Genomic DNA, 21,301 nt, shown 5'->3' on the forward strand with positions numbered 1-21,301 from the left:
GTGAGAGGGGCCTGCAGGACCCAAAAAGAGCCAGGTCCTTGCCAGACTTTGGCATGACAGAGATTGAGGCTTCTAACATGAGATAAGTAAAGGAGACGGAGTGGGCAAAGGAGTTATATATGTGGGTGACCACTGGGGCCAGGCCTCGGCAAAAGACCTTGTAGGATTGTGAGGAGAACCCGCTGGGTCCAGGGGACTTGATTAGTTTCAGGAGATCAATGGCAGAGATGACCTCTATACAAATATACAAATGCGTTTCTCTAGCGCCTCAGAAATCATCGGGAGGGAGGGAGGTATGGAGGCTGTCTTCGAAGTAACTTGAGAAGTGTGCAGAGGGACAATCTGAGGCTGTGAATAAAGTGCTATAGAAATTCTTAAACAACAATGCGATTTGGGGATCTGTGTGCGCCGTGGTGAGAGGCCTGGGTTGAATCATTTGGACCGACCCTGAGTGGATTTAGGCCAGTAGGCGATGTGTGAGCACCCGGCCACCACGGTTGCTACCTAAGTTGAATTTGTGATTGAGGCATTCAATGGAATACTCTGATCTGTCTAAATCTAAGTGCTTGGAGAGTAAACCAGATCCCTACATATCCGAGGGGCGCTGGTGCATTTGTATGGTGCCTCAAGCTCTTAGACTTTCTGCTCCAAGCTATCTCTTTTGTCTTGGCGAGTGTTGGACACAAATATGGCTATGAGTTCACCTCGTACCACTAGCTTGAGTGTCTCCAGAGCGAGGCTACTGATGTATCCCCGTTGTCATTGGTATGGAGGAAATCAGTGATCCCCTTGCAAATGGATGTAATCGTGGATTGGGATTGGAGTGGGGTCTCCCTGAGATGCCAGCTCTGTGTCCTAAACGGATTAGCATCAATACACGCTACCAGAGTCAAAGGGGCATGATCGGATAGTGATCTGGGCACAATGAAGATGTCGCTAACAAGGGCCTGTAGAGCAGGTGTTGCTGAGAAATGGTTGATACATGCATATGGTTTGTGAGCTCTTGAATAGAAGGTATAATCATGTGTGATGGGATGGGAGAACCGCCAGACATCGCCCAGGCCACAGTCTGTTAGCCATCGAAGCCCATGAGCTAAGAAGGCCCCAGCCTTGGCAGAGAGCTGGCCAGAGCTGTTTCGATCATTGTCCAAAACCAGGTTCATGTCACCACCAATTAAATATGGCAGCATCAGGTGAGTGCAGAACAGATGTGATGGTGCCTCTTAGAAATGTCTCTTGATGTTAGTTGGGTGGGTAAATGTTGGTAAGACTAAAATGAAAAGTGCAGACTCAAAACCTAAACACTATCTATGAGCTGCTCCTTGATTTTGGCAATTGCAATTAGAATCTCGCCTCCAAAACATCTGTAAAGAAGGATTGCCACCTCTCACCCCGTTTCAAGGAATCAGAGGACCACAGCTGCCATGGGAACCATCGTGACTGCATCCGATGTATGTCTTTGGACAGCAAATGGATCGCCTTTAGGAGACATATGTCGCTACCCAAGCATTCCAGAAGGGACAAAACCGCTGCTCATTTGCTGGTATTGTTGATGCCTCTTACAATGAGGCTTTTCACTTTAACTTCCAGAAAGATTGGTCATAGGGATAGCCGTAGTGAGCTACTATGTACCCAGGGGATGCAACTGGCTCCATGAGGAGGATCTGGGAGAGACCCCACCTTTCCTGTTTGCCTCTTGGTGCCCAGAGGTGATCTTGTGGAGTAAAAGAATAAAAACCTATAGGAGGGGCGTGGCTAGCAGCCGATGATGGCGGCAGCAACCTAGAGAGGCTCCCGTAGCAAGGCGGCTTCCCGCAACAATCCACATGCCTATCCGCTCAATACTCGTCCCAGAAGGGGTGTCCTGGGTGCGGTGACCGAACGGCGGTCGCTGGAGAAATTTGGGAGCTTTCAAGCCCCGGGAAGAGGAGGAAAGACCTACTTTGTCCTCCATCGAAGTGCGGCCTGGTGGCACGAGTGCAGCCGCGGTGGTCTGGCCGAGCTCCATCCGAGCGGAAGTGGACCCTTTCCGGCAAGGCCGACAGGAAGTACCCGCAGAAGACATAGTTCGACACCAACGAACCTCCGGACCGGCGGGCCCCCTTTGAACACTCAACTTCCGACTCTAACTTTCCGGCGACGAGGCGGGGCAGTGCCTTGCAGCGGCAATCGACCACGACTGAAGTCTGAAATTACTGCGTGATAGCCGCCATCTTGCCCTGGCCGGCCTGAGCCGAGGCAGACCCGCCGCCGAAGGGACTAAAACGCCAGCAGCGGTCACCGAACTGTGCCTAGCTGAGCTCTCCGTCCGGACGCCTGCTTCCCCTACCACCGAGAGTGCCCCGCCGTCGAGCCAAAATGGCGGGGAAAGGACTCCGACAAACCGCCGCTCAGGCGAAACTCGGCAAATTCGCCTACGATAACCAGGCACTTTCCCAGCCTGAGCAACGCAAGTCCCTGGGCAAAGGTGCGGACAGCGACGGGGTTAAAAAGGCTACTTTGGATGATGTCCTATGCGCCCTGGAGCAGGTTCAGGCGACGGTGGTCTCAACTGCTACCGAGGTAACCCTCATACGAGCCGACCTCCAGAAGATGGGCGAGAGAGTGAAGCAAGTGGAGGTGGTGGCCAAATCACTCGTGGAAGACGTCTCAGATCTACAGGTGGCAATGGAAAAGTTGCAGGCTGACAAACTCTTGAAAGACAAGCTGGATGATCACGAGGGGCGCTCCAGGCGAAACAACGTCCGCATTTTGGGGGTCCCGGAATCCGAAACGAAAGGGGCCATAGACCTGTATGTGGAGGACCTCATCAAGAACCAGCTGGCCCCTAAGGGGCTCTCCAACTTCTTTACTGTAGAGCGAGCCCATAGGGTACCCGGTGGGACACCTAAACCGGGGGTTACCCCACGTCCCATCCTGGCAAGACTTTTTAACTTTAGAGATCGAGACACGATAATCCAAGCGGCCAGGGTGGCACCACCTATTCAGATTCAAAATTCACGCATCTCCTTCTTCCCGGACTAAACGGCGGAGGTCACGCGCAGGAGGAGAACTTTCCTGGAGGTGAAGAAGACGCTCCGCGAACAGGAATTGCCGTACTCTATGCTGTTCCCGGCCCGGCTACGAGTGGTGGCCGACAAGAAGGTTTGGTTTTTTGACTCTCCGGAGACAGCAAGAGACTGGCTGGAGGGATGGCGCACGGTGGACCGCACGTCAAACCGTCGACGCAACAGGCCCGAAACCGACAGCCGGCCCGGCTCGCAGACTTCGGCTAGGAGGAGCGCGAGTGCATCGCCATCACAAGATCGAACTGGGGCTGCCGGGGGCGAATGAGAACCGCAGGCGATGAACTGGTTGGACTCTGACTTTCTCCCATAAGGATTGCTGTATCTCGTCGTTCTTGGACTCTGGCCTGGACATCTCGAGGGCGGCAAGGGGACCGCCTGCTTTGGGGGATACTCTCCCCTGACGTGCAAGTACTCTGTTTTTGGAATGGGATAAGCGCTCTGCTGAGTTGGGGTGGCGGGCAGTTGAAGGTCCGTTTAGCAGGGAGGCAGGGTGGGAAGGGGTGGGGGGGGGGTTGTTTCTTTTTCATGGGAAATTCACTAAGTCGATCAAGAACTGTACAGTGTGTTTTGACTAGAATTGTGCTATTGCAGGTGCAGATGATTCTTGCTGGACGTATTATGTGTTTGATGATTGGTGATGGCGGATGAACGACTCAATGCCGTGAGGGTGGATGGGACGCAGACGAGTAGCTCCGCCCTCCGGCTTCTTTCCTGGAATGTGCGGGGCCTAGGGGATAAGGTAAAACGCGGCCTAGTCCTGTCTGAAGTAAAGCGCTATAAACCAGACTTGGTACTCATGCAGGAGACTCATTTGGTGGGTGGAGCTGCCAGGGCCCTGGACAGGAGGGGGTATAGAATGCTCGTACACTCCGAATTTTCCACTGGTTCAAGGGGCACAGGTATACTGATCAAAAAATCCTCCCACTTCATCACACTTAGCACTAAAACCGACAATCAGGGGTGCTTTGCGGCGGTGGTGGGGCAGTGGGACGGTCGCCCGTTAACGGTGGTCTCAGTGTATATCCCGCCTTCCCTACACTAGGTGATGCTTCCAGCCCAGGGCGACTTCTTGCTGTCCCTCCCGGACGGTGACATGCTCTTGGGTGCAGCTGCAGACCCGCAGCTTGACAGGTTTCCGGTGGCCGCCCCGCCGGGGGGACCCTCCCGGTTTCGGCGGTTCTTAGAGGCACTGGGGCTGATAGATGTTTGGCGCCATGTTCACCCCCTGATCAAAAAATACACGTTTCATTCCACAGTCCACAACAGTCTATCCCGCATTGATTACTTCCTAGCGATGGGGGACGGGGTACAGCGAGTGGATGAGGTAGGCATACACCCTCGTGGCATCTCCGACCACTCACCATTGACCCTCACCATTACCTCCCGGACACAATCCCGTCGCCGCATATACCCCATTCAGGCCTCTTACCTTAAAGTCCCGAAAGTCAGGAGGGCTCTTCAGAGGGCCACGGAGCAGTATTTCCTTGAAAACGAACCAACCGCGGCTTCTGCTGAGATTCTCTGGGAGGCCTATAAAACAGTATTGCGGGGACAGGCTATAGGCTCAATAGCGGCGCATAGGAAGGAACGAACAGCTGAGCACTCTGCTCTCGAGCTCCAACTCTGCGACGCCACAACCACCCACGAAGCTCACCCCACGGAAGACACGGCACACACCCTTACCCTTCACCAGCAGTTATACACAGACCATGCACGCCTCACGGTACAGGGGCATGTCATTGAGACACAGAATCGGGTGTACGATGTGGGGGACAAGGCGGGGAAGATGCTGGCCTGGCTTGATAAGAGAGGGGGTAGCTCCAGGGGGATCCAGCAGGTAAGGGACGAACATGGAGCGATGCTAACTGACCCCGACCGGGTGGTGGAGGCGCTGGCGTCCCACTTCGAAAAGGTGTATACTCCCGAAAGGGAGGTTACCGTGATTGCGGCCCAGTGTGCACTGAGCGACATAGATATTCCGTCGCTGCGACCGGAGGCCGTGGCCGACCTGGAGGCGGCGTTGACTACCGACGAACTTCGGTTAGCCATAGGGGCGCTCAAACCCGGTAAGGCACTTGGGCCGAACGGCATTCCGATCGAGTGGTTCCAGGCACGCACTGACGACCTTTGTCCCTACCTACTTAAGATGTACGTAGAATGTCGTGAAAAGGGCCAGCTCCCGCTGGATCAGCGGACGGCCACGATTGTGGCTATACCAAAGCCCGGCAAGCCTCCGAGGAGTGCGCATCTTACCGCCCCATCTCTCTGCTGAATGCAGAAAGCAAAATTTTAGCGAAGCTCCTGGCCAACCGCATACTGCGCCATCTGTCTGACCTTATCCACCCAGATCAATCGGGGTTCATGCCTCATAGAAACACTGCACTTAATCTCAGAAGGGTACACGGGGTGCTGGCAAGGGCGGACCAACTTAGCGATAGTGCAGTTATACTGGCCATGGACGCGAAGATGGCTTTTGACCTGGTGGAGTGGACCTACCTCTTTGAAGTCCTATCCCACATGGGCTTCGGCCCGAACTTCATATCATGGATAAAGCTTCTCTACACAGCGCCAGTGGCACATGTGGTGGCAAATGGCCACATATCACGCACATTCCCGCTTGGCCGTGGCACCCGGCAGGGCTGCCCTCTATCTCCCCTGCTCTTTGCGCTTACCCTGGAGCCTCTGGCTATTCGCATCAGACATACCCCCTTACTCAAGGGAATTCAATGGAGGGAAGGATGGGAGGACCGCTTGTCCCTCTATGCGGACGACATGCTGGTGTATCTGACAGATCCAGAGCGTGGAGTCCCGGCCCTTTTGCGCCTGTGTGACGAACATGGTGAGGTTTCAGGCTACACCATAAACTGGAACAAGTCGGAGTTATATGTGCTGGCAGGGAGTACCCCGACACTCGGGCCAGACTGCCCTCTGCGTCTGGCCGGCTCCTCCTTTAAATACTTAGGTATCCATATCACGAGGGACCCCTCTGAACACAAGCGACTGAACCTCATGCCACCACTGGAACGTCTCAAACAGGACGCAGGCTTCTGGGCAGGGTTGCCGGTAACGATGCTGGGGAAAGCTGCATTGTACAAAATGAAATCACTGCCCCGTTTTCTGTACATCCTGGATAACACACCATTCCCGGTGGCAGCGGGATATTTCAGGAGGGTCGCAGCGGTGGTTTCCGGGCTGTTGTGGGGCAATCGCCCTGCGCGCATAGCCCAAGCTAAACTCTGCAGAGGCTGGTATGAGGGAGGCATTGCACTTCCTAACTTGCACTTATACTACTGGGCAGCACAACTCAGGCCCATCAACCAATGGCTACATGCTCCGCAGTCTGACCCGGCATTCCAAGCGGACAGGGCACAATTGGGCACCAATAACATACTTGCCCCGCTTTACGATCGGAGGAAGCGGAGACTGCTCGTGGGCCCCACTAAACTCACTGTAGACACCTGGCACGCGGCGACTGCTGCGCTAGGATGGAAAGGTACGATTACTAAGCTCACCCCGCTCTGGGACACGCGCGCTTTGGGCAGTTTAAGGACCAGTAAGGGGTTTTCCCGCTGGGACTCCATCAGCATCTCCACAGTGGGGGACATGTGGGAGCAGGGAGATGTTATCTCATTCGCCCGCCTGAGAGAAATGTATGACCTCGGACCGCACGAGTCATACCGATCCGTGCAGATCCGCCATGCCCTGCTCAGCCATCCCTGCTGGATCGACTCTCCCTGAGTCCTCCCCGCTGGAGAATCGCCTCCTGACCGACTTCATGGTGGAGAGAGCAACGTCCCTGACATACCGTAAGCTCCTAAATAACTCACCAGATCCTCTGACACCCCTCAAGGACAGATGGGAGCGAGAGGTAGGCGCCCTAGATGAGTACGAGTGGAATGAGGCTCTAGCTTCCCCCAAAGAAGCGGGCATATCGGCCAGGATGAGGCTGGTTCAGCTAAAGGTCCTTCACAGGGTATATTACACGAGGACACTGCTACACCGCATCCACAGAACTCCACACCCCTTTTGCTTGCGTGGTTGCGGGGATGAGGGTACCTTCTCCCACACATTCTGGGACTGCCCACGCATACAAAACTACTGGCGCCAAGTTTTGCGTACTAAATCACAGGTGCTGGAGGTCTCGGTCCTTCCGGAGCCACGGCGGTGTCTCCTCAATGTATGGGAACCGACGGACCTGTCACGGCATGGCCGCCTCTGGCTGACACTGGGAATGATGGTGGCGAAGCGGGACATTGCGCAGCGTTGGGGGGCGGCAGACCTTCCGACAACATCACAGTGGTGCATGAACATGGATAGAATGATGGTAACTGAAAGGGCATTGTACCTAAGTCGGGCCTGTCCGGGCAAGTGGAACAAGGTCTGGTCCCCATGGAACGCCTACCGGGGCGACATCTGCGATCCTCTGCCGGAGGATGATCCGCTAGACTCAGATGAGGATGAGGGGATGGAATGAGGGGGGTTGATTGCGGGGGGGGGGGGTCCTGCGGGAGGGCAGTGGAGGGGTGGTAGTCTCTTCCCACCCCACGTTGATTCCTGGATAACACGGCACTTTATCCTATCCTTAGGCTACTCCTATACCTATCCTGCAATGTACATTGTCAATGATCGCACTGTGATTTCCCGATGTTCTTTTGTTCCCTTTGTTGTTTTATGAAAATAGAAAATGAAAACCTCATTTATTCCTTATGACAAGTGTGCTAGCTCCCTTCATTCCTTCCTGTGGCATGCCTTCACTACAATGACTTTCTCAATACAAGGACCTTAATTCCACAAGGCTGTCATTGCGATTTTCCTCTTTCGTTTAGCGGCCGGCCCCTCGGGGTTGTAGGCCGCATGCTGTGTAACATTATGAAAGTACAATAAAGGTTTTCAAAAAAAAAAAATAAATTAAAAAAAAAAAAAAAACCTATAGAAACATTCCCCTACAATCAATAAGAACATAACTATGAATCGGGGAAGTCCATCATTGATGGCCACTAGCATGCCAGGCTATCTGGACACTTTGGTATGTTGGGTGTCAGACCTTTGCCACCGCAGGACAGAGGAAGGTGAACCGGCTTGGCATATGGTGCCAAGATGCAAGCTATGGGTAAGGTGCTTTTCATGAAAAGGCCCCACCTGTGCCTAAAGCAAAGCTATCCAGTTCTGCTTGTTGCTCCTGTGCATGCTCTGCTGGTCCAGGACAAGGGTCCTGCTTGCTTTTTCCGTTTTTTGCCAGGATGGTGTTCGGTGTGGAGAGCCAGGCATGGATCGGGAAGATGACTCATCTGGCAAGCCGAGGACATGGCGGGCATCCCTGGATGTCTCAAGTTAGTGAAGCTGGCCCTCCCATTGGCACGCCAACCCAAAGGGGTGCCCCAGTCATAGGATACAGCCTTTGTGAGCAGGCAGTTGGTTATTGGTTTAAACTCCCTATGGCGTGGAGGGTGAGAAGTGAGACATCTTGGTAGAGCTTGGTAGAGCGTGTGGCAGCGGAAGTGGATAGGTTGCTTGGTGCTGGCTGCTTTCAGAATGTCCTCCTTTATTTTGAAAATTGTGCATGCAGGCTAGAATGTCCAGTGGCCTAGTGTTGGGACCCACTGGGCAGCCAACTGGGTTGACTCTATCTAGCCGTAGATCTGCCCCCTCCTCCCAATCCAGAATGGAGCATAAAAGCACCTGGGTGTATCCTTGTATACCTGAGTCCTCCGCCCCCGTAGGGACCACCCTGAGGAGGATGTTATTGCGGTGTGCCCTGTTTTCACTTTCCTCCGCTTGGGCTCTGAGGTCGTAATGTTGTTCACGGAGGCTGATGATTTCTTGGGGCAGCATCTTCACCTTCTCGCCTCTCGTCATTTCATCACCTTCCAGGTTAGAGACCCGGTTCCCTACTGTGCAAGTCCTGCTGTAGATCTGGTATGTTTTGGGAGAGGTCTTTTTTGAGTGCTTGAAGATTGGTCTGTAGCGAGTCAAAAAGAGATGCTAAGAACTCCTGTGTCACCCCAGCTTGGTTGGAGTTGGCTGCCCCTTCTGGTTCAGTCTGTGTGAGGGGCTGCAAGCTATGGACCGAGTCTTTAGCCGTAGTCGGAGTGGAGCAGGTAAGCATTTCACAAACTGATTTGTCCTGTTTATTCGTAGCCACTGCCATACTGGTGGTTGGGTTGTGTTGTGTGTCCAACTCCTGGGTGCACTGGTAGCGGTGAGGGCACATCCCACGACACTCTCCTGAAGGCTGTTTTTGGCCGGAGGAGCCAGTGGGGGTGAATCTTGCAGTAGAAACAGTGGCATGATCCCTGCTTGCTATTCTAGGCCCTGTGTCAAAGGATGTCCTGAGCTGGGGCCGTGCCTGTGGCGCCATTAGCCTTGTGCTTACTTGATCAGCTGTGCCACCCCATGCAGAGGAGTGGATTTCAGGGGACAAATCTTTGAGCCCCCCGGAGCCACCTCCTGTGCCGATCATAGGCAAAGCTCTTCTCAGGTTCAACAGGCAGCATGGAGGAAGGCCCTCAAAGGTGTGCCCAGGGCATAGCTGATAGAAGCGAGACCCTGGCCTCCTCTACAACTCAGCGAGTTTTAACCAGTCCTAGTATCGATGAGGCTCTCCCCTGTAAGCAAGAAAATGCTAAAGTTCAGCTAGTCTTGCTCTGGGAAAGTCTAATGTTAGGTCGCCAACCTCAAAGAGAGCCCGGGGGCAGCAGGCAAAGCGAGGCACAGGGTCAATGAAGAGTATGGATGTTCCAGCCAGGGGCAGATGTACAGCGGGGAGCAGCTGAAGTTTACACTGTGGTGCTGCGTGGCTTCAGTTCAGACTTCCAGGAGGACACCAACCCGAAGCACTGTGATCTGGACAACACGCATACCCCGCAAGCCTCCTCGTGGTCTCTATTACCATATTTGTAGTCCCTGCTGCCCGGCAATGGGCCCACAGCACAGCCTAGGGGGTACTCACCGGCTCCTATGGAAGCATATGGTCGAAGGAGGCCACAAATCCCTCAGTTGCTCGAAGGTCCCAGGATGACAGTGAGGCAGGTGGGGAAACAGCGACCTCCATTGGCCTTCCGAAAGCTATTGATGGGGGCTGTTAGATTTGGGGGTCTCTAGTTGGGACAGGTGGGTACTTGTGACAAATAGAGACCCTTGCCTCTTGTCAGGATAAAAGGATTACACTCCTAAAATAACCCCTGCTCACCCCCTTGGTAGCTTGGCACGAGCAGACAGGCTTATCTCAGAGGCGGTGTGTTAAGCATTTGTGACCACATACAGTTACCCAGTGACAACACTACAAATGGACACCTCACAGGTTTTATATCAAAATAAGTATACTTTATATAGAGTTACCACAAGACCATAAACGACAAAAATACACAATACTGTTTCTTTTCAGATGGTAGATTTTAGCTTAGTTCAGTTCAGTTCTTAGATGCAACACTTTGCGTCAATGTACCTTAGGTTGCATTACACTTCCATGACAAGCGATGTCGCAGCGAGGGAAATGCGGCAAAGTTCAGGTGCAAAGAAATAAAGACATGAAGATCTTCCAGATGCGGCACGCTTCTCCGGGATGCGAGAAGTTCTCGGTTAAATGCGCGGACTGCAGCGGCGACACCCTGACGATGCGACGGCAGCAGCTCCAGGGGCGACACTCTTCTCCCATGATGCGTGAAGCTTCCGCTCGATACGACAGCTACAACAGCGGCATCCACGATGCGACGGCAGCAGCTCCGAAGCCAGCGCGCTTCTCAGGGATGAGAGGTGCTCTTCTTCGATGCAGTGCAGTGTCACAGTTCCAGCAGCAACACCCTCCTTTGGAGCTGCGACGGCAGGCACAGTGACGGCGACACGCTCCAACCTCGTTGCGAGGTTCTTCTCTTGATGTGGTGCAATGCGACAGCTACAGCGGCGACACCCTCCTTCGGAGTTTCGACGGCAGCAGCAGCGACGGCGACACACTTCCTCTTCGTTGCGGCAAGCTTCTCTCCGATGTGGTGCAGTGCGACAGTTCCAGCGATGACACCCTCCTTCGGAGTTGCGACGGCAGCAGCAGCGACAGCGACACGCTTCCTCTTCGTTGCGGCGCGCTTCTCTCCGATGTGGTGCAGTGCGACAGTTCCAGCGGCGACACCCTCCTTCGGAGTTGCGACGCCAGGCACAGCGACGCGACACACTTCTTCTCGTTGAGTCACGCTTCCAGCTCCTTGCGACACTCAGTTCCTCGGAAGGCCCAAAACAGCAGAAGGCACTTCCAAAAAACTTTGGGGAGCTGGGCGTTGAAGTCTGTTTTCCCTGAGACTTCAGCAGGAGGCAAGCTCTTTTCCAAGCCCTTGGATATCCTTCACAAGTTGAAAGCAAAGTACACAAAGTTCCTTCCTCCTTCCTTTGGCAGTAAGGCAACCACTGCAGGCCAATCCCCAAAGCAGCACTTCATCTTGGGAATAGTCTCTCTTCAGTTAAGATTTCTTTTTGTAGTCCAGAAGTGATCTAATTTCATGGGATCAGGGGCCCAATATTTATACCCCAAAATCCTTTGTTCTCTGAGGGGAGAGGGGCCTTTGCCCAGTCCAAACCAGTTCTGAAGCACTCTGTTTACCAGACTTCTCCTTTCCTTTCACAGTGCACGACAGGCACATCATACGCCCCACAGGAGTTAGAGCCAGCATTGTGGAAGGCAGGTACAGTCCTGGAGCACTTTATTTACAGCACTCCTTCTCTTCTTTCAGTGTGCAGGGCAGAGACATCAGCTGCTCGCCAGGAGGTGAAGCCAGCACTGTGGAAGGCAGGCACAGCCCTATTCAAGGTTCAGGTGCAACTCCTCCCTCCCATCTAGATGCAGATATCTCTAATCACCACTGGGTGACTCATCCTGTCTCTTGGAATCTCCCAGCCCTGTCACTCACAAAACCAGACAAAGGAATACACAACCTAGCAGAGGCAGGTTTGAATGGTTAAACAAGCAAATACCTACTTTCTAAAAGTGGTATTTGCAAACACAGAATGTTAAAACCAACTTCACTAAACGATGTATTTTATCATTCTGAGTTCAGACATACTAAACTCGAATTTCTACCATGTTCTCTGAGACAATTAGGATTATAAACATGTAATAATCTAACAGCCCATTTGGCCTATGGAGAACCAGTAGCCTTGCAATAGTGAAAAACGAAAATGGCTGTGATTCACTATGAAGAAAAGGGAAGGTTTAGGGACTGGCAAGTGGGTGCACTTTCCCAGTGAGCATGACAGTACCAGACTGCACGCAGGTTCTGCAATGGCAGACCTTAGAAACATTTTACAAGGCTGCTTCTGTGGGTGGCACAACCAGAGCTGCAGGCCCACTAGCAGCATTTGGATTTATACGCCCTGGGCACACTCAGTGCACTAGACTAGGGTCTGACAAGTAAACCAAATAGCCAAACATGGAACCACTGATTAATACAACAATTTACAATAGGGAGCACTTGCACAGTGGCACTGAATAGCAGTGGCACAGTGACCAAAGCATCTAACACCAGCAAAAATACGTGAGGCAACAGCAAAAAATGGAAGGGAGACCCACACCAATGGTGCCAGGTTTAACAGGAGTGGTACATGCCAGAGGGTGAGAAGGCTTCCAAAAGGTAGGGCCGCTGACAAAGGGCCAGGGGCCCAGTTCAAAGCTATCAGGATGCAGGGCAGCGGAACCTTCAACAGAACCGGGAGGCCCCGATGAATGAGGCTAGTCCTTGAGTGGTGTCTCTGCCGACGCCAGGTGTCCCTGAGCCTCCACTGCTACAAGAGGGCCAGGACGTATGGTAGGTAGGAGGAAGAGGTGGCCGGGCAGTGTAGTCGGTAATCCATTTACTTGTCCTCTTACTGCCTAGAACTGAATTTAAAATTGAGACACCCTTTTATGTCCCCAAACAATTCAGGATTTCTTTAGTTCCATTAATTTCCCATGTGGACATTGACCCAAATTTGATGGAGCATGACACTCATACTCCTGAAATTTTAGTTTTTTTCAAATTCACCTCCTTAGACACGCATGAACCCAAATGGTAAAAGTTTGGAGAAGTTACAACCCTGCCATTAGTGAACTTATTTTATAAGTCACATCATACTGCTCCAGACTTGACTGCCTGACAAACCACTTATTTTTATTATTTCATCAACTGCTGCATTGGGCAGTGGGTAAGCCCGCCTCCGCTACTGGCTTCCTATCTCTTCCACTTCACTATGAACAATGGCATTTTTCTCTTTCACCTGGGCTATATCGTGATGCAAAGTAGTCTGCTTCAGTTCAAGGGCGGTTGGCAATGTGGGCTTTTTGCTTTATTAAGATGAAGGCCCAACAGCTCCCTAAACATACCATTTTACAAAACAAAACAAGCATAGACAAACTGAAAAAAGGCTGACTGCCAATCCCAGTCCTATCGGTATTGGCCAGTGCTTGTTTACCCTCTATCCTGTTCAGCCAAAGACACCTCCTTATCCTTTCAGAGGTGGGTGGATGGAGTTTGGAGGATGTGTTATCCACCTATCACGACTATCTTCTAACGAAAAATAATGGCTCATAGATTTAGTGAATAAGCACAGTTTGCAATTTTACCTAAATTACATTTGTATAGCTGTAGATCAACTGTCAATTAATCACAATAGCATATGAAGTAAAAAATATGGACTTAATAGGGTTTTATAGCCTTTTTGATTGTCAAATTATTTGTGGTGCTGTTATTAGCATCCACACTGTCATCTTCTGTGTGTCTTTTGATAATTTCACCTATTGTAAGGCCAGTGTATCTCGTATCTTTTATGTTGCAGGTAACATCAGTTTTCTGGTGAATCAGGCACAATATGGAGTGTATCTCAAAAACAGGAATGTATTTGGAAACACAAGTCTTCATAATATCAATGTCATCATGACTCAAAATGGGAGCCAATCAATGCCCATGGAAGCCAAGTTAAAAGGGCAACTGGAATTGACTGAGCAAATAAGAAAAGGGGAAGCCTGCTTCCAGATGGATGAAAAATCATTGTGTGTAGACATTGCCAATAACATTGATCCTGAGCACAGGGGAGTTACTGGGACCCTGACACACAACATCGGCTATTTAAAGAATGCAGGTATGTTCTGAAAAAACAAAGTCTCTGTTTTACTGCAAACTGCATTTATGTGAGATTTAATGGTGGGATCTCAAAAGAGAAAATAAAGCACATAAATGTCTTTAAAATGCTTATTGACCCTTTTTAGGTCTGGGTTTTGAGAGAGAAATTTTCTAACCAAACATATTATTTTCAATATACATCTAGATAATGGTAAGCTGACTCCAACCAAGGTCTCAATTGGTAACACCTCCTTCAGCCAATATCTATAGACATTATCAGTCACCTCCTTGATCAGTCCAGAGGAGATTATAACCCACATCATGCTATTTGCTGTTTCTGTGCATCATCCTGCCTCCTAGGGAATGCTTGCACAGTAGTGCATGGTGGAGTATTTTACATTTCTATGCCTTTTTTTGTTGGCTCCTCATTGCTTCTTCCTATCTATTCCACTTTCGTCCAGAATATTCTGCCTGCTCCTTCCCACATCTCCTTCTTTCTCTCTTCCTGTCACATACACTTCTCCCTCCTCCACCTCCCTCTTTCCGCTGTGTGCTGGCTGCTATTTCTTTCTACCCACTCTTCCCTCTTATTCTTCCCCCAAACTTTTTACTGTTCACTGTTGAATATATGATGTTACAACGCAATCAATTATAACGCATGCTTTTACAATGCAGTCTTTACATTGCAACTAACATTACATCGCATGATTTTACAACGCATGCCATTACAAGGCATTTTTAAAAACTACCATTACAACACATTCCATTACAACGCATACCATTACAACGCATACCATTACAACGCATAATACTTTTAGGGCAACAGTAGGGTAAGTGTTGGATATTGTAGGAGTAAAAATTACTATTCCCATGTACCCCAAAACCCATACCCACCCTAAAACTAAAGAAATCTTCATTACTTACCTTATGATGCATTGTGATGGTATGCATTGTAATAGCATGCGTTGCAATGGCATGAGTTGTAGTCACATGCATTGTAATGGCATGCGTTGTAATGGCATGCGATGTAAAAACAATTGTGTTGTAACAGTTGCGTTGTAAAGGTAGGTCGTTGTAATGACTGCGTTGTAATGGATGTTTCCCATCACTGTTATGATTCCATATGGCCGGGATGCCCGCCACCCCCTCTCAATACAATCCCCAAGGATGGGACAAGTCGGACACAAGTTTGAACTTTTGAAAGGCGGGAGGGAGTCACCCTCCCGGCCGTATTTATTAAAATATGAAACAAAATTTAAAACATTAAATAAAAGTTTCATAATTATGTACAATTTTACATTTATTACTTTTCGATGCAGACATGATCTTTGGCTAACCTTAACAGATCTCTAATACAAAGGTTTCCTAGCCGAGTCTAACATCCTGCAAATGCAAACATTCTAAATTAAAATTGTACATCCTAGCATTAAGGGCCAACGGCAAGGTCTTAACCGGTGTCAGATCCCTACTACCAAAACTCTCGCCCTCACGGTGTGAGTGGCGCATGCGCAGAGGGTTCTACCCTCGTTGCCAACTGTAACTTCCCTTGTCGTGGTGGGGGACCCCTTTCCACTCGACGCCATCTTAAAGGTCGTCCGAGTTCCCGTGTGAGGTATCTGTAGGAAGGACAGCGTGGACTCCCCCCAATCCCCACACTCTCTATCCGCCGTCGCGGATATCCGGCCCCCGGGAAATTAGTAGGAGGGGCATCTAGCCACCTCCCCCCCTGGGAGGGGCCTATGGCCGTCTCCCCCTAGGCGACCCATCCTTAATGGGTGCCGCCTCCCCGTGGGAGGGGCCAATGGCCGCCTCCCCTCGGGCGCTCCCATCTGTTGTGGGTGGCGCCCCCCTCTAGGGACCTTGAAATTACTGCTCACCGATCATGACCTTACCGCCACAGGCCGGATAGTTGACCGACTATCCGGCCCCCCCAACTCCTCCTAAAGGCCATGCTTCCTCAAACCCCTTAGCCATGCTACGAAGTCTCCTATGAGTAAATCATTCCCCTCCCTGGACAGGTGAACCCCATCATTCAGATACATGAGATCACCCCGAATACACCCGTGAGGAATGCTATGCAACTGCGAAGAGCGAAACAATTTACCAATTTTATTGTTAACCCTTTTCACTGAATGGTTCAGTGCTGACACCGAAAGGCCCCCCCGCCATACCTTCCTGGGAATCATGTGGGACCAGGCAACCGTGCACCCCGGGATTCTTTTAGCCAACCAGCTAACAGCAGACAAAATTTGTTCGAACAACACTCGTCTACCCAGTGTCACCAAGTCATTGCCCCTCTAGGTGTACTATGACTACAGATGGCGGTGACCTTTTCCGCCCTAGGAGACCCTCAAAAAATGATTCGAATTGGTCAAAACAGAGCCCGCCCTTCCCATGGAAGGCCACTCTGTACCCGTATTCCCCAGCTCCGTGAGTCGCGTCACCTGCTTCGAATACGTCCCCGGCGCGCCTCACATATGAGTGGCCCACGACCCATACCACTCTCTCTCCAGACGGTGATCCTTGACCGCTGGTCTCCTGGTGCTGGGTCGACTGCAAATTCCGCCCCGCGTGACAGGCTCGCGAAACTGTAATTCAAACAAAAGACAAGAAGCGTGAGTGCATGTCAATTGATCATTACAACATGTGCAATCGCACATACCTTTTGAAGCAATTCGAGGACCATCGTCCCAACTGTTTCACTTCCTCCGCACTCTGACCCCTGGCTGTAGCCTCAGTAGCAGCCCCTATCCTAAAGGAGTGGGTCCCAAAATCGCACGGGTCCATGCCCGCAGCAGCGATTGTCAGTGCTAGCACCCTCTGGAACTGAAACCTCGTCAGTGGGGTGCCATCCATGTGCCTCAGCAAACTCCCCCCCTATGTAACCGCCCTTAGTGCCAAGTATTCCTCTATACACTTTATTGGGCACGTGGGGGACCCTCGCGCGCGCTGCGCGACAACACTATTCCCAAAAGCCCCCTGGTCAGTCTTGGACCTGGCTATCGAGACCACCATCGAATCACCCCTAATTTGGACGTGATCCCTGCATAAGCCTCCCTCAATGTCTTTCTTATTCCTTGCGACCAGTTCGCTCACCCGCATAGCCCCATGGAATGCTAATGCGAAAGCTGCCCGGAACAGAACTGCTTCGAAATGGGAGGAGCATGTCTCGTCTAGTTTTGCTCCAAGCAAAGCCACCCTGTGTAAGCCAATCGGGCGTCTCACATCTTGCTTGCGACCCTCGAGGCGCTGCCAGCCGCAAAGGGCCTTCTTAACCAAAAGGAATACGTTGGGTCTCTTATGCCATGCACCTGCGCCATGAATGAAATGGCCGCCCTATGCCTACTGGCCGTTGCCGCTGATCGGCCTTCTCTGTGCAGCGCTACCAGGAACCCCAGGAAGGATTCCTCCTGACCCCAGCTCTGACTCCCTGTTGGACCCAAAAATGTGCAATAGGAACGAAACGCTCCTTCGTATGCCATCCTTGTCCTGGGGGCTAAGCTTGCTGCCACAAGGTCTTGTAGTCCGGGGCACCGATTAGCCATAGTGCTTCGGGGAATGGTGCCGCCACTAGGTCCGCTGTAGGCAGATAACCCCTGAACGCCTGCATATGTGAACGAGAGAGTGCATCAGCTGCATGATTCAGTACGCCTGGCACATGTTTCGCCCTGAACTGTACATTCAGTCTCATGCAAAGCAGCACAACTTCCTTCAACAATCTCAAGATCCATTTGCAGCGTGCTGCCTGTTGGTTAATGCATTCGACCACAGTCATATTATCAGACCAAAACACCACTGCGCGGTCCCTGAAGTTGTCAGGCCATGCCATCAGAGCAACCCAAATGGGGAATAACTCCAAGAACCCAATGTTACCTGTGAAGCAGCACAACTTCCTTCAACAATCTCAAGATCCATTTGCAGCGTGCTGCCTGTTGGTTAATTCATTCGACCGCAGTCATATTATCAGACCAAAACACCACTGAGCGGTCCCTGAAGTTGTCAGGCCATGCCATCAGAACAACCCAAATGGGGAATAACTCCAAGAACCCAATGTTACCTGTGAGACAGCTGGAGTGCCACCAGGCCGGCCATGTTTGCGCCGACCATCAATTACCTAAGATGGCGCCAAATCCCACGCTCCCCGCTGAGTCAGTCCACAGACCTAGTTCATCTGAAGACACTGGCGGCTTGTTCCACACGACTCGACCGTTGAAGTCCGCCAGAAATGCCAACCAAATGCGCATATCCTGGCAAACCTCTGCCGACAGTCTCGTACGGTAGTGCCCCTCTTTGAGACCGACCATAGCTTGTGCAATAGAGCGTGAGAAGGGGCGGGCCATAGGTATTACCCTCAAAGCAAAGTTAAGCTGACCCACTGTTTGCTGTAACTGGTGCAAGGTCACTTTCTCTTTACCCAGGCATTGTATCAAGGAAGCCCTAAACTTGGCCACCTTTTCCATCGGTAAACGGAAACATCCCTCCACAGAATCGAGCTCAATTCCCAGAAACTCCAGTGAAGTAGATGGTCCAACCGTCTTACCTGGTGCCAGTGGGACTCCAAACTCCCTCATGAGGATGCAGAAGTCGTGCAGCGCCTGCGCACATCTCGTATCGCCGGCTGCTCCCAAGAACAGGAAGTCATCGAGATAATGCATAACATGCCTATGCCCTGTGGCCTCGGTGAATGCCCACTCTAAAAAACAACTGAACATTTCAAAATAGGCACAAGAAATGGAGCAAGCCATAGGCATGCATTTATCCATGTAATAACTTCCTTGAAATGCAAAACCTAGCAAGCGCTGATCCTGTGGGTGTACCGGGAGCAACCGGAACGCCGATTCGATATCTGATTTCGCCATCAGCGCCCCGGGGCCCAGGCGATTTAACATGGCCCGGCCTCATCGAACGATGCGTACCGTACTGAACAGACTTCTGGGTCAATGGCCTCGTTCACCGAGGAACCCCTTGGAGCAGACAGGTTATGAATAAGTCCAAATTCCCCCGGGTCTTTCTTCGGGACAACCCTTAACGGGGAACAGATGAATTCTGCCACCGGCGGGCGATGGAAAGGCCCTGCCACTCGCCCCAAGCTGACTTATTTTGCTATTTTCTTCTCTGCCACGCTTGGGTTGTGCTGCACCGATAACTGGTATTCACAGAAGGAGTCCCCCCGAAAATCCCCCGCCGGGATGTGGAAGCCATGTAAGAATCCGTTCCTCAACACCCCAGCGGATACATGATCAGGGTATCTGTTTAACCAAGGAGTCATAGCCATGAGATCAACGGGTGTAGGCAATCGGTCACAACGTTCTACCTCACTCGTGCTTAGACCCTCCTTTTACTCCCATCCCGCTATTTTTCGATTTACACGAACTCTCCAGGTGTGAGGAGTTCCCACAGCCCGCACATACATGCTTGAACCTACATGTTCCCTGCGGTCTGTTACAGTTGCCTCGATTGAAGCCCCAACAGACCCCCCGTTTGCCGCCATTCCCGCCGGTCTTAGGCTGGTAATCCCCACCGGCGCCCGCTCGAAAGGGCACCGCGGGCTTTTGGCGGACGACCCCCGACCCACTCCCGCCTGGCGAGGACGTACCTGCCGCCCCTGGCAGGAGCTGCTTGTGCCATGACACCGAGTCCAGGCAATCCCAAGTCAAAGTAGCATCATATTCTTTGGCTTTCCTGAATTTCATGTCATAACCTTTCCATTCCTCCCCCCCATACATAGAATAAAAATCCATAATACGATTTTGATAGCAAGTCAACTCAGTCATCACCTCGGGTTTACGTTCCCCCATAACTGCAGTAAATATAGAAAAGGCCTTAACCCAATTCGTCACAGTCTCATCCACCCTGAATTCCGCCATCTTGGCGCGCCAGACGCTCGGTGCCATAAATCCTTCTGGGTTTTAGCATATTCCATCTCGCGATGGCCAGTTAATAAGGAAAACATGTTAACATATTTGTCCCCCCATATTAACTCTTTCGTAGCCAAAGGGATGTGCTGTGCCACCTTTTCCCGCCTCGAGGGTAATGAACCCTCCCCCGCTATTGGCAATGCGAGCTTACCCGGTTCGGCCGTTGTTCCCGCCGTTTTCTCGTGACCAACTGCAGGTCCTACCGGTGCTACCTGTGGGGAAACAAGAGGAACATTCGCCTTTGCGACATCTCTCGACTGCCGCAATTGCTTGATTAGTAGTCTGGCCTCCTCGGCCGGATCTCCAGGGGCCACTGACCCCCCCGCTTTCTTCTTGAGCCATGCTGCCAACTGGGTGGCCAATTCGGGAGGCATATCCTCATCGTTATCAGGAATAATTACAACCGGGATCGGCTGCCCCATATCAGGATTTGGTACCGGGTTGTCTACCGGCATGAGGGGGGGCGACTGGGGGTACCTCTGGGACCGGGACCTCCCCCGAAACTGCCCTCTTCTTGACCCGTTTCCCTCTACCCTCAAGGACGACTCCCGGCAAGGCCGGGCCTATTACCTTCTTAGGGTGACCCCGGTTGCTCAGTGCAGCCAGCTGTTTTTTGACCTCCGTCAAACCTCTACCGATCGATTGGACTTGTCCGAGTTTTCGGTCCATGCAAGCCATCCGGTTCGACAACAGGCGTAACACCTTGTCCGTCTCAGAACTCTTTCCCGCTTTCTTGCCAGCCATGATGTCGAGTATTCCGCTCCTAGCTGATCGTCGAGGTTCCGGACTCTTCGAACTCCAAGTAACTGAAAGAGAAACAACAAGATTACAAATTCTCAAAATTGCTTCTTGTTCCGTCGAGGGCTCACGAGCAACGAGTGGGTGCAGCCTTCAGAGCACAGGAACAAGAGGACGCTTCTTCGGATTCCCGCTCTATTTATTCTTCTGCGGGAGGGCGTGTACCCTCCTCCGGTACGCCTACTGGGCGTGGCCTTCGGTGTAGGTGTCTAGGACAACCCCTCTTGGGCGGGAAAAGGCGCGCCCCGGCTACGCCGCTTCGGGCATACCAGCCGAGACACGCCCCCCGCCCAAAATGGTTTCCCGGGAGGATCGAGGCACCCAACCATACGTTCGGGGGGACCGAATGGTCGCCCCTTTCCATTCTCTTCTTCAATCGGTTACTAGAGAAAGGACTCTTTGTAGCTGGTGGCGCACATTTAAGGAGTCGATATTCATG

At 51.7% G+C, this 21,301-nt stretch overlaps 1 protein-coding gene across 1 annotated transcript in view; it reads left to right on the top strand.

Annotated features, from left to right (window-relative positions):
- Window positions 1-21,301, top strand: part of APOLTP (apolipoprotein lipid transfer particle homolog) — a 1,141,779-nt gene that overhangs the window by 566,857 nt on the left and 553,621 nt on the right. The window contains exon 36 of the mRNA XM_086941409.1: window positions 13,863-14,165. Within this exon, the coding sequence (XP_086797535.1) occupies window positions 13,863-14,165 (303 nt within the window). The remainder of the gene's footprint in view (window positions 1-13,862; window positions 14,166-21,301) is intronic.

The sequence above is a fragment of the Lissotriton vulgaris genome, chromosome 10 (genome assembly GCF_964263255.1).
Source record: "Lissotriton vulgaris chromosome 10, aLisVul1.2, whole genome shotgun sequence".
NCBI lineage: Eukaryota > Metazoa > Chordata > Amphibia > Caudata > Salamandridae > Lissotriton > Lissotriton vulgaris.